The sequence below is a fragment of the Rhinolophus ferrumequinum genome, chromosome 28, assembly GCF_004115265.2.
Source record: "Rhinolophus ferrumequinum isolate MPI-CBG mRhiFer1 chromosome 28, mRhiFer1_v1.p, whole genome shotgun sequence".
NCBI lineage: Eukaryota > Metazoa > Chordata > Mammalia > Chiroptera > Rhinolophidae > Rhinolophus > Rhinolophus ferrumequinum.
This window is the reverse complement of record NC_046311.1, coordinates 13,687,145-13,699,596: the sequence shown is the minus strand read 5'-3', so window position 1 is coordinate 13,699,596 and position 12,452 is coordinate 13,687,145. Positions and strand designations below refer to the sequence as shown.

Genomic DNA, 12,452 nt, shown 5'->3' with positions numbered 1-12,452 from the left:
GTAGCCTCGGGCTTCTGACGTCAGAACCACCGGCAGCTCTAGGCCTGGTCTTTGGCTCGCCTACTCCAATGTTGGGCCTTGTGCCCACCGAACTGAGTGAATACTGCATTGGGGGACAAGGCGTGGCTTTCTCTGGACCGCCCCACTCTCTGCAGTCCCACCTCTATGCACCCACATCCCACTGCAGAGATGCACACTGTGTCCATGGCCAGGGTCACTGTTACCTGACAGCGGCCGCTCTCATCCACCTGTGTTGGCAGAGTCTCTGTTCCCCATCTAAGACAGACACCGAATCAGGCATTCTCTCCTGTCAAATTTCATTTAAAATTTTCCTCAACTCCTTGTATGTAGTAGAAAAAGCAGACGTTTATGGGGTTGAGGGGACCTGGATTACTCTCTTATTTAACCCACTTCCCGCCCTGCAGGCAGGAGCTTTCATTTCCAGTTTCCCAAGCAGGGAAGGCCACCCGTCCCTGAAATATCTTGCCCGAGACCTGACAGTAGGTGAGGTATGAATTTAAACAAGGACTTCTGTCTTCAGCTATAGTGGGAGGGCGCTTTCTCTTATACATCTTATACCCAGCGTGCCTTAGTTTGAAGTGATTCTGCAGACCCATCAGCAACACGGCTGCCTTCCCGGACCCTCGCCCCACTGAGCCTGTGACACTGGGGTCACGTACAGTGTCTCCGTGTGGTGCTTGGCCTAGACTGTTCCTGGCAAGTCGGTCACTCAGCGAATGCTGCCTGGTTTGGGGTGAGGAGGAAGGAGAGGCTTCTGGGTGCTGGGGAGGGTGGGACAGGCTTGTGGGGGAGGCAGAGCTTCCGATGGCCTTTGCGATGCAGCGCATTTAGAATTAGAGGACATAGTGTAGCTCCTCCTCGGTCTTCACTATTTCTCCGGAACGGAAGCTTCTCTTTTTCTGAGAGCAAATAGCCTGATCTTATGACCATTTGTCCCGACCACCTGGGCAGCCCAAACTGAATGAACGTTTTCAAGAAGCCATGAGTGAGTCCTGGGGAAGAAGCAGGCATCCCAGGGAGTTGTCGGTGCCACACGCCTGCCTCCTCCTGCCCTGGCCCTGCGTGGGGTCTCTTAGGCCTGGGTGCACTTTGTTCCTGACGCATGAGTCAGCCAGGGTGGGATGTCGCGTGATCTGAACAGAGGTGTGTTAACATGACGCTGAAAAGACGCGGCGATGAAACGCGCCGGCGGCTCCCAGCTGCTCTTTGGGTTTCTGACTCTGTTCTCTCCACCGTTCTTCCCACAGTGGCGGCCTCCTGGTGACGATGGCCGCGTGAACGCCCGCCATGGCCAACTGCGCGCGTCAGAGCCCGGCAAGCAGCATGCTGGACCACAGGGTGAAGCCGGGCCCCGGCCCCCATGGCCAGGAGCCCGAGAGCCAGGACGCAGAGCTGCCCCTGGAGGAGTACGAGCCCCAGGGACTGGAGCTGGCGGCCCTGCGGCCCGAGAGCCCCACACCCCCCGAGCAGAGCTGCCACGACCACAGCCCCGACGGGGACTCCAGCTCCGACTACGTGAACAACACCTCGGAGGAGGACGACTACGACGAGGGCCTGCCTGAAGAGGAGGAGGGCGTCACCTATTACATCCGCTACTGCCCCGAGGACGACAGCTACCTGGAGGGCATGGGCTGCAACGGCGAGGGCTACCTGGCCCACAGCACGGGCCACCTGGAGACGGACGAGTGCCAGGAGGCCGTGGAGGAGTGGACGGACTCGGCCGGGCCGCGCCCCCACGGCCACGCGCGCGAAGGCAGCCGGGACTACCGCGACAGCCGCCTCCCCAGCCCAGACGACGAGGCCTCCGTCCTCGAAGCCCAGGACCAGGAAGAAGATGTCCACTACTGTCCCAGTGAGGAGGGCTACCAGGGCTACTACCCCGCCGAGGCAAACGGGAACGCGGGCGGCGCGTCCCCCTGTCGCCCGCGGCGCGGGCATGGGGACCTGGAGGACCAGGAAGAGGATATCGACCAGATCGTGGCTGAGATCAAGATGAGCTTGAGTATGACGAGCATCGCCAGTGCTGGAGACGCCAGCCCTGAGCACGTGCTGGTGCCAGGGCCGGCGCAGGAGCCTGGGGACTCCATGGAGGCCGGCCCGCCCGGCGAGGCCAGCCATGGCCCCAGCAGACACGAGGGGAGGCCCAAGTCACTCAACCTCCCTTCTGAAGCCAAGCTCCCCAGAGACCCCCAGAGAGGCTTCAAGACCAAGAGCAGGACCCCCGAGGAGAGGCCTAAGTGGCCCCAAGAGCAGGTAGGTCTCTGCCTGCCCCCAGGGGAGGGGCGGAGGGGCCCAGAGAGCACAGGGTGTTGTGGTGTAGCTCGCAGTTCAAAATGCGTGCTCCGTTCTGCATTTGTTCAGTTACGTGGCACATGCGCACGTTCCGGCCACTCAGGGCCACCCCTCAGATGCATGAGTACACGCCAGGGAAGTCTCCTTGAGGGCTGATTGGCAGCTCGTGCTCCCAGAAGACACCCCTGCCTCCCCGGAAGAGGTAGGGTCACGAGCCTGCTGGCCCTGGATCTGCTCCTGATGGGGGTGGTCTGTGTGGCCATCGTCCCCCTCAGGTGACCTCTGCAGGCTGGCAGGACACCAGCAAGGGTGTAGGGTTCTGGCAAGTGGCTCCTGCCACCGCCACCGCCAGTGTTTAGGGCCATGACCTGAGCGCATTTCCCAGAGGCCATTGTGTCCTGTTGACTCTTCGCTGAAAGCCTGGGAGCCTTGGTGTGACGGGTAATTAGTTGTGAAGAACCATTTTGAAAATAATTACGTGAAGGTTTGACAAAGTCTTGGAGAAGCGATGCAGGCTAATTAGGCCCCTGGATTCAAGCATAACCACATTTTTTATAATTGTAGCAGAGTAAGCGTGTATTCTAATAAACACATTTGAAAAGCTGCCTTTCAAAAAAAACAACCACTGAGCATATAAAGACGATATGATTATTAGACTTGTGTAAAGGAGCTTCTCTTTGACTGATTCTGTGGACAAACGACAGTGAGCTGCTTTCATAGTTTTTAAAGCCTCCGTTGTTTTTTCCCCAGAAGAGTTCATGCACCTGAAAAACTCGTTTATAATAAAGGCTTGTGTTTAGGGTAGAAGTCATGTGGACTCCGTGTTAATTTCCGGGACTTACGTTTGATTTTGTTCTTTTTCAAGATTGAACATAAGTTGACTTCACTTTCGGGGTGTTCCTGTCGTTTGTGGCCGTTCTGCCTGCTGTGGGCTCTGGGAAGCAAGGAAACGGCTTTGGCTCTAGCGGGTGTTGGGCCCTCCCCTGCCCCAAGGTCTGGGCTTCAGGCCAGAATACAGGCATCTGCAGCCTTCGGCAGAGCTGGGCTTGGTGCTGCAGGAATTGATGTGGCTGCACGGGCGGTGACATACTGTGCCTTGTTGAAACAACTTCTCTGACAAAGTTCTTGTCAAGAGAAAATTACCGTTAGAGGCTGGTGGGGAGTGGGCAAGCCCTGACATTTTGCTGGTCTGCTTTTCCTGGAACCAGATGCTAATTTGAGTGAAAACCACAGACCTTTGGGTTGGAGGGCTGGGGGATGAATGAATGGATGGACAGTGGTGGTGGTTTCAAAGGACAGGGGGAGATGAGGCGTCCCCGGGCCCTTGTGGAGGGTTCAGGAAAGTGGCACTGGATGGGAGAGCAGGTAACTTCTCTTCCTAAATAGTGTCTCCTTGAAGCCAATGCTCTTATCCAAGATCCCAGAAAAGTTCACTGAAAGCTGGTTAACTATTGTGTAGCTTTTCTGGTTTTCTTCACTCATTCATTCACAAGTTAATCCCATCAAAGGGGAGAACCTGGCAGGTCCCAGCTCGGGGCCTGCGAGGACCCCATTTTCATCGGAGCCTGAGCACTTCTCCTGAGGGCTCTACGTGCCTGGACGGACGTGGCCAGGGTCCTCATGCCCTGGAGACCCGAGTGGTCCAGCCCAGAGGAGGAACTCTGAGGTTTAACCAGGAAGAGCCACTGGTGATGGGAGTCTCCTCAAAAGCACGATTACGTGGAGATGGAAGCGCGGTGGGAAAGGTGGTGAATCCGGGCTTCCGATGACAACCTGCCTTCCGAAAAGGAATGCCTTACTTCCCTGGGGACAGACAGCCCTACTGTGTGTCAGGAGCCAAGAAAGTCCTGGCCTCAAGCAGATGCAAAAGGTGCCCGAGGGTCCTGTGTGGCCTTTCCATTCCCGCAGTCAGTGTAGCAAGTCTGCGATCAAAGAAATCTAAAGGACGTGTGCACGGTCGGGCATCTAGATGTTCTAGACTCGCGCTTTCTAAAGTGTGGTTCGTGGCGGCATTGGCGTCATGCGGGGTCCCCTCCCCAGAATGGCTGAGGCCAAGCCTGTTTTCACGGGATGTCACATTCCAGTGTGAGAAGATGCTGCAGAAAACTTCTGTTGGTGGAAAAATTACACAGCATCTCTCTCCTTTCATCTCCCCTTCTTGAAGTTTGAAAAGTTGTGTCCTGGAGATGGTTTGTTTGTTTAAAATGTATCTTTATTTTTTTTTATTAATTTTATTGGGGAATATTGGGGAACAGTGTGTTTCTCTAAGGCCCATCAAGTCCAAATCCTGCAGTCTAGCTGTGGAGGGCGCAGCTCAGCTCCAAGTGCAGTCGCCGTTTTCAATCTTAGTTGCAGGGGGCACAGCCACCATCCCATGTGGGAATCGAACCGGCGACCTTGTTGTTAAGAGCTCGCGCTCTAACCAACTGAGCCGTCCGGCCGCCCCTAAGAGTACTGAATAGCATTTTATTTAGTCATGTCCAAGACAACCCTGTTACGATGGAGTTAGAAATGGGAAGGTGGAAAAAGTATTCTCTCCTCGCTGAGCTGTTTGTTCTGTGGTCCTGTCCCGACTCCCACACGGAGAATAAGTAACGTATGTAGCTGTCATTGTAGCCCAGCTGTGACTTGGCCATCCAGCTTTCCAAATCTGGCATATACACGTTTTTCCGTGTGCCACGTCATTTTCACGGTTGTTTTTACTGACCTTTGAATGTTCCCTTCGGGCGATGTGCCCTGCCATTTATTTGTGACTTGTCTGTATGCACCCTCACTGCTCATGCTCTGTGGAGGGCATTTTCTCTTCGATAAGTTGCATTCGGCCAGGTTTGTATTAAATGCCCGATGGGTTGGCATTTCCACACCACCTCTGTGGTCTTCTGCTATTCAGCAGCCAGGCGGTGGGTGTGGAGGGTCGACCCCTGCTGGACTCTGGGCTCACAGCTGCAGGGATGAGCTTTGGGGACCTGGCAGTCATCAGTGTACCCCCTTGTAGGGGGCTTTGCTGATCAACGCTCCCCACGGGGCTGCTCCCTGCTCCTGGGGGTGTTGTAAGAGCAGGTCTAACACCAGACTGTGTTTCCACAGGGTTGCTTCCAGGCCTGAGATGGCAGGTTCTGGGAGTCTGTGGGTCGCCCGCTGTGTGTCTGGGTTTGTAAAGGCATGGACTGATTCTTTCGGGGGGGCCCCTTTATCGTGTTCCCTTGTGACACCTATCCTGAGATAAGGTATTCTGAAACTATCTGCGCTGTGCCTGAAATTCTCCATTAAGAGACTTATTCCTTTGGGCTTTGGAGATTTCTAGGATTGCAGGCATTCTCTGTCCCTTTCCGTGCCCCTTGTGGGCTGGGTACACGTCAGGACTTCAGTCCAGTCAAAAGCATGTCATTTATGTGACGTTCGGATGGCACACCAGATGCATGTTTTGATTATTTGCGGTTTTCATGATGTCTGCTTATCGGCATAGCCTGTGTTTTCTAGTAGAGCTCTCCGATGACAGAAAAGAAGAAAGATCAGTACGTCACAGCCAACTTATTACAGCGGTTAAAGTGAGGTGTTGGTACAGGGCCCTGAGCCACATCAAATATTCGCGTGTTCATCGCGGCTTGTTGTAGAGATGTCTTTGCTGTGATTTGGCACCTAATCGAGGCTTGCTTTGGGAAGGACCTTTTGAGATTTCGGGAGGAATGCTAGCAGCTCCCAATAGGGAGAGAGAATGCTAAGTGCACAGGTAACGCCCCGGGCCGTGGGGGAGCAGTGGCTCTGGGCTGGTGCCGTGGCTCTGGGCTGGTGCCGCTCACACGTGCCTCCTTCAATGGCACAGACAAGTGTAAGCACATGCTTTACAGTGGACGGTGCTGCGAGGCTGCGAGAGGAGTGTCCTGGGTGGTGGGAGCCCAGGTGCCCTCCATCAGGGGGCCATGGAGCGGCAGGCACCCCAGGGCGTCTGGGGTTGCACTGTGCCCGGAGGGAGCGCTCTGCCCGAGCCTGGCCCACAGTAAGACAGAGCTGGAGAAAGAGCCTGAGGGCAGGTGCTAAGGGCAGGAGTTTGTGGGGGCACAGAGGCATGGCTCAGTCAGTGCAAGGGCCTCACCCCCCTCCCAGGCCTCTGTGCACTGCAGCTGGCCCCTTCCCCCACAGCCCTGCCCCGTTCTGCAGCCACCCCCACCCCTCTGCCCCCACCCTCCCTTTGCACGTGGGGAGGCTGCAGGGGAGGGTTCCCGGGGCCTCCACTCTCCCTCCCACGTCCTCCCCTCCCGTGGGTGACTGCTACACCTGCCGTTACTAATTTCTGGGTCACCCTGAAAAATAAAATCCAGGCTGGTACGGTCTTGACGTTGTCAGCCCTCACTCGATCTTCCCGAGCTTGCAAACTTGATTTCTCTGGGCCGTATTTGATTTTTATGAAGCCTCTGATGATATAAGACCAGAGATGGCTGTTATTGTCACAGAGCAGTTTATTTAGCAGGAATCTGGGATTTCTTCTGTGCTTTTAAAATCTAGTTAAAGCCAGGGTTTCTAAACCAGTTTTTATCGTCTAGGGAAATCAGGTAAAGCCCTTCCACTAACAGTACTCTAGAAGGTCCCTTCCCCACTCCTTCCCCAGCCCTTGGAGAGAGAGCAGGGGCAGGGGTTAAGGGCCCAGATGCCAGAGCCAGGGAGCCTGGAGCCCACCTTGCTGCACCAGCTCCTCGTTCTGGAACATTCCAGACGTGGTACGCACTCCAATAGCCACCGTTTCCTGGGTCTGTGAGGAGCCGCGGTGACACGGGTCAGTGTCTGCGATGAGTGGCGAGGGTGTGGAGCACTCACCCTGACGGTGATGGTGATTTGAAGCCCACGGGAATCTCTTTCAGGATGTGGGGAGGCAGGTGGGTGAGGCCCTGCACAGTTTGGTCCAGAGTTCAGACAGCACTGGGGACTCCAATGAGCAAGACAATGTCCTTGCCCTCTGGAGTGACATCAAGGAGGGGACAAAGCTAACCTATGAGGCAGGCTGAGAGGACTGCCCAGGAAGCCCCTGGAGCCGGGTTGGATGTGTGTGCAGCCTGGGTGAGGCCTGATGGACGGGGGAGGCTTCTGAGGGGTCCTCCAGCTCCCCTCTCTCCCTGCAGGGATTTCTGGGCAACCTCAGCCCCTTTCTGCTGTGGAGTTCCAGATTTGGGGGAACAGGGTGACACCCACACATTTCCAAGAGGTGTCCTGACTTTCTCACGTGCAGTTTCTGATAGGAAATGAAGTGAGAACCCCCAATTCTGGGTGGATGAGCCGGGCTCCGGACACCAGTCTCTCACCAATTCCAAATGCCGTCAGAGGCTTTGACCTAGAGTAAACTCCCACGCACCTTCAGAGCCAACTCTGCCCCACCAGGCACTGCTCATTTCCTGGGCTGGCTGGTGGCTTCATTCTCTCCTGTACCCCATGCAAATTTTCAGCTGAGATGCGCCAGTCACTGGGGTGCAAAGATGAAAATGCCATAAGCCTGCACTACAAACCTCATTCTACAGGGAGACAGACCTACAGAGACTCCCCCGTCCAGGTGGGCTAGGCACTCAGCAGAGGCACCTGCCCAGCTCATGAGCTCCAGGCAGGCTTCCTGGGGACCGGCTCCCGTGTGCGTGATAAGCAGAGAGACTCTGGGACTTTGAGGGGCACTTTGGAAATTCACCCAACCAGGCCAGACCTCACATGGGGTTGTGTGGGTGTCCTCAGTACGGAGCAGGGGCCGGGATTGTGACCGAGGCAAGAGCTCTGAAAGGGAACAATTGGAAGGTGAAGGACCTGGGTTGAGGATGGTGATGAGAGAGGGACACGGAAGGACATCAGTGCGGAGGGGCAGCCAGGAGGGAGCTAAGAGGCAGGGACGTCGGGGAGGGCAGATGCAGAGAGGCAGTGAGGAGGGGTTTTGCTGGGCAGCCCCGGAGCAGCTCGGGGGGATCGCAAGGGCAGAGGGTCACGTGTGTGAGCAGAGGGTGTAGATGGGCAGCGTCTATAAGGACAGGCAGGAGGGACCTGAGGAGTTACCCGCAGTGAGAGCACGCCCACCACGTGTGGAGCTTGGATGGAATTGCGTTCATTTGCCCGTGCGTGTCTAGGGCAGATTTGGGGGAATGAGAGCGGTGGGTACAGGACTGAGGCAGGAAGGCAGCCTACAAGCATCCTCGTCCTTGGGAGCAGCGCCCCCCACGGTCCCTCACGTTCTAGGGACCTGAGAGGCATCCTGCTGACAAGATCGGTGTCGCATGACATTCCCCAGGAAGTGCAGGGCTCTATGGAAGAATTTTTAGAAACAACGTCTGTTCAGAAAGAAAGACCACGTTGCTGCACATGAGACTCAGAGATGTGTAATGTCACACATGGTGTGCTCGTCTGAGATGTGGCAGCGTGGCAATGGCAATCGGGGTTTTCACCCCAAAGCATTCAGATCGCGGCCAGTGCTAATCAGTTGCTAAAATGACATGGGATTGTGATAACAGGAGATTCACCAAGTATAACTCCCAGCCCTACGCCACATAGGTCCATGGGCAGTTCAGGAAAGCTAAGCACAACTCGGAAACGTGGAGAAAGGAAGTGGGACAGAATGGCGTCCCCAGGGCTGAGGGTGGACTCCAGAGCCTGCCAAGCTCAGGTCTGTCAGCCGATTCCATAACCTTCACAGAAGACAAGCTGGGCTTTCTCTGTCTGAGACCAAACCAAGAGCCAATTGGAGCTGATGGATGTTTGGAACTGGGTGCACGAAGCTGGTTGCCTGGCTCCTGCAATTTCAGCAAAGAGCTCGTGATCCAGACTTGCGTCTGGTCCGGGTCCATTTAAGAGCATTTGCTGAGCTGGCCATACGCTGTCCTTGGTGCTGACGGACCCCTGTCCTGGTGTTCGTGCACCTCTGTCCTTGGTGCTGATGGACCGCTGTCCTTGGTGCTGACGCACTGCTGGGTCCGCCTCGCCGCTGGCCACCCTGTCCTGCTCCGGGTGCAGTCAGGCCATACGGGTCATTTAGTCTGAGCTGGATTTGGGGTGTGGGGGTGCCGCTCAGGAGAGCAGTCAGGGCACGATGTCAAGTTGAAGGGATGTTGCTGCTTTGATGTGGCTGCCCATTCACCCTTCTCGGTCAGTCCTTGTCTTCATTGGCCCAAACACTTGCAAATGGCCTTTGATTCTGCCTCTGGGACCTGTCTGCCCCCTCTGATTTCTGATGCAGCCCTACCCGTATCCTGATACTTCCCACCTAGGCTTTAGGGCTCCTGCTTCTCCTCAAAGCCGCCATTGGTGCCAGCTGGAAGACATCTGTTTCTGACCTTCACCTCAGTGCCTCTGGGTCTCCTCGACTGTTATGCACTCCGACTCAGAGTCACCCACCCAAGTGTCTTCCTCAGAAGGACTCAGACCCCGACCACCCACACCCAAGCCAGGTCCCTCAGTGCTTCTGGGTTCCTTTGGCCCCTGGTGCTGCTTTGATCCTTTCTAGTCATTGAAAATAGAAGCTCTTCCTTACTCTGAGCTATGCCCTGATACATTCATTGCTTTATTCATTCATTGGAACTGAAATGTATAAACGATAGCATGCTAGCCACTTTGAAAAATATGGATGTTAATCTTCACAAAAGGAGGGATCACACCGTCATTCACCAGTCCTCAAAACGCTCTCCAGAAACAAGAGCAATAGTGGCTCAAGGCGCTTCTTGCAGCATCGAATTCGCAAATTATGGAGATGTTTTGAAGAGAAATTGCTGAGCAAGGTTTTTCTTGCCTAATATTTCACTAATATTTAATATCCATCCTCCCCAAAGAAAACACCAAGAAGAACGAACCAGAGTAAATTAACCCAGAGGATCCCACATCATCAAAAATATGGGGAGTTTGGCCCATGTTCAGATATCATGGCCTGGTCGGTTTTTCGGTATTTGTGGGAGGATTTGTGCTACATTAGTGATAACACACAAAACAAAAGGCTTTTACGTGCAGTAGAATATTATTCATCCTGTAAGAGGAAAGAAATTCTGACACGTGCTGCAACATGGATGAACCTGGAGGACATTACGCTAAGTGAAGTAAGCAGGTCATAGAAGGACAGCTCCTGTATGGGTCCACGTATGTGAGGTCCTCAGAACAGTCACATTCATAGAGACAGAAAGTAGGGTGGTGTTGGGCAGAGCCTGGGGGAGGGGGCATGGGAGTTAGGGTTTAATGCGTATACAGTTTCCATTGAGGAAGACGGAAAGTTCTAGAACTGGATGGTGGCGATAATTGTACAGCAATATGAATGCACTTAATGCTACTGAATCCACTTCAAAATGGTTACGATGATAACTTTTATGTATATTTACCGCAATTAACAAAAAAAGAAAGAAAGGAAAGAAGAGGTTCTTGACCCATCCATGGCCCAAGCCAATTTAAATAATCTAAAACCAGGTTGACCTGGTCTGGACCCCTGTAACCAGTATCAAACACACCAAAGCATTCTGGGCCAATCAAAACGAGTTTGGGGGCGCCACAGGAGAGGTGTGCGGGCCGCTCCCCGGTGGGCCTGTGGACACGGGTGCGAGGTCATAGGTGCTGGGTCTGCACGGCCCGGGGAGGTTTTCAGGAGCACAGTCGGGATTAAAAGGAGCCCTAACTAGGACAACCACGTCTCGAACGGCAAGGGAGGGCCTCCTCGTGTCTCCTTCTAAGTCTTGTCCAGTCACAGGTGCGATCCCACCTTGGCAGGAACAGATGGGGCACAAGAGCGTGACGTCACATTAATACTGTTGAGCTATTGATGTCATGGAAGTCATACTTAGTGTCATTAAAATAAAAACATGCCGCCAACTGCCCTGTTAAAATAACAGCTGTTATAATCCTACTCTCTCTCCTGACCTTTGATTTTAAGAAAACTAAATTTTCTATTTTCTGTGTTCATAGAAGTTGAACAGGTAGGTTGAATAGCCGCTAAGGATATCATTGGTGTCTTCTTTACTGGTTCAACTTTTCAAATTGTGACTCATAGGACTTTATGCCTTAGGCACCTCCACCGAGTCTGAACTTAGTTGTTTACTGTTTAGTGAATATTGACTGAAATGGAGAAATCCTCCTTTTGGAAGAACAGAGAACGGTTCCTAACGATTCCGTGCTGGGAATGGTTCCTCCATACCCGAGTGGCAGTGAAACATAGAAAATGCCCCGGACACGGACATTTCACATTAGTGTTGGTTTCCTTTTGACTTTCACACCTTTGCTTCATTTGTGTTTCAGATGGCGAGCTAGTGTTCTTGGAACGTGTGTGCAGGGCTCAGTGCTGAGCGTGCAGCGGTTAGGGGGACGTGGGAAAACGCCGCCATGAATCCCGGAGGCTGTGTTTCTGCCCGGGAGGGTCGCTGTCATCAGTCTCCGCTCACACAGGGCTTCTCACTTTTAAATCCAGCAGGGTGGGCACACGTGCAGTGTGCAGCAACGTGGTATGACGTGGGAGCAGAAGCCGTGCTGGCCCTAGCCAAGTTTTAACAAGGAGTAGTGCGGATTTTCTCCTTTGGACTGGAGAAAACCAAGCGCAGTACTCTCTAGTCGTGTGGCACGCTTTGCTTTGACGGTGGAAGGCCCTCCTTTCCCGCAAGTGCACCTCAGTGTGACATCCTGGTGTGTGAGGCGGTGACCTGGAGAGAAGGGTGTGTGGTCACTGCTGACCCTTGTGACACCCTCTCCCTTCCCTCTACCTCCCTTCCTTCCCTTAGGCCTTTGTGTCCATCGAGGGAGGTTAGTCCTGCACAGGCTGGCGGGTCACCTGCATGCAGGACTCTAGCCCTGAGTGGAAGCGGATCTCGTAGGCAGGGGTAGCGTGTTTTGGATCCTTCGTAGACTCTGGTTACTCTTGCTTTCCGCGTTATTTTTAACTTGTAGTGATGTACACATAACATAAAATTTACCCTTCTGACTACAGTCAGACCTTGTTTTATTGCACTTTCACTTTATTGCACTTCAGTCCTGCATTTTTTACAAATGGCAGGCAAGACCCTCCACCAGCAAAAAGACGACGACTCTCTGAAGGCTCAGGTGATGGTTAGCATTTTTAGCCACAAGGTGTTTTTAAATGAAGGTGTGTTCATTGCTTTTTGTTTTTTAAGACAATACCATTGCACAGTTCAGAGGCTACAGTATAGTGTAAA

The 12,452-nt window shown here is 53.8% G+C and overlaps 1 protein-coding gene across 5 annotated transcripts in view; it reads left to right on the top strand.

The window, feature by feature from the left end:
- Nucleotides 1–12,452, top strand: part of APBA2 (amyloid beta precursor protein binding family A member 2) — a 156,579-nt gene that overhangs the window by 104,984 nt on the left and 39,143 nt on the right. For all 5 annotated transcript variants that reach the window (XM_033100243.1, XM_033100244.1, XM_033100246.1 and 2 more), the window contains one exon: nucleotides 1,269–2,274. In XM_033100243.1, the coding sequence (XP_032956134.1) occupies nucleotides 1,309–2,274 (966 nt within the window). In that variant the 5' untranslated portion in view covers nucleotides 1,269–1,308. The remainder of the gene's footprint in view (nucleotides 1–1,268; nucleotides 2,275–12,452) is intronic.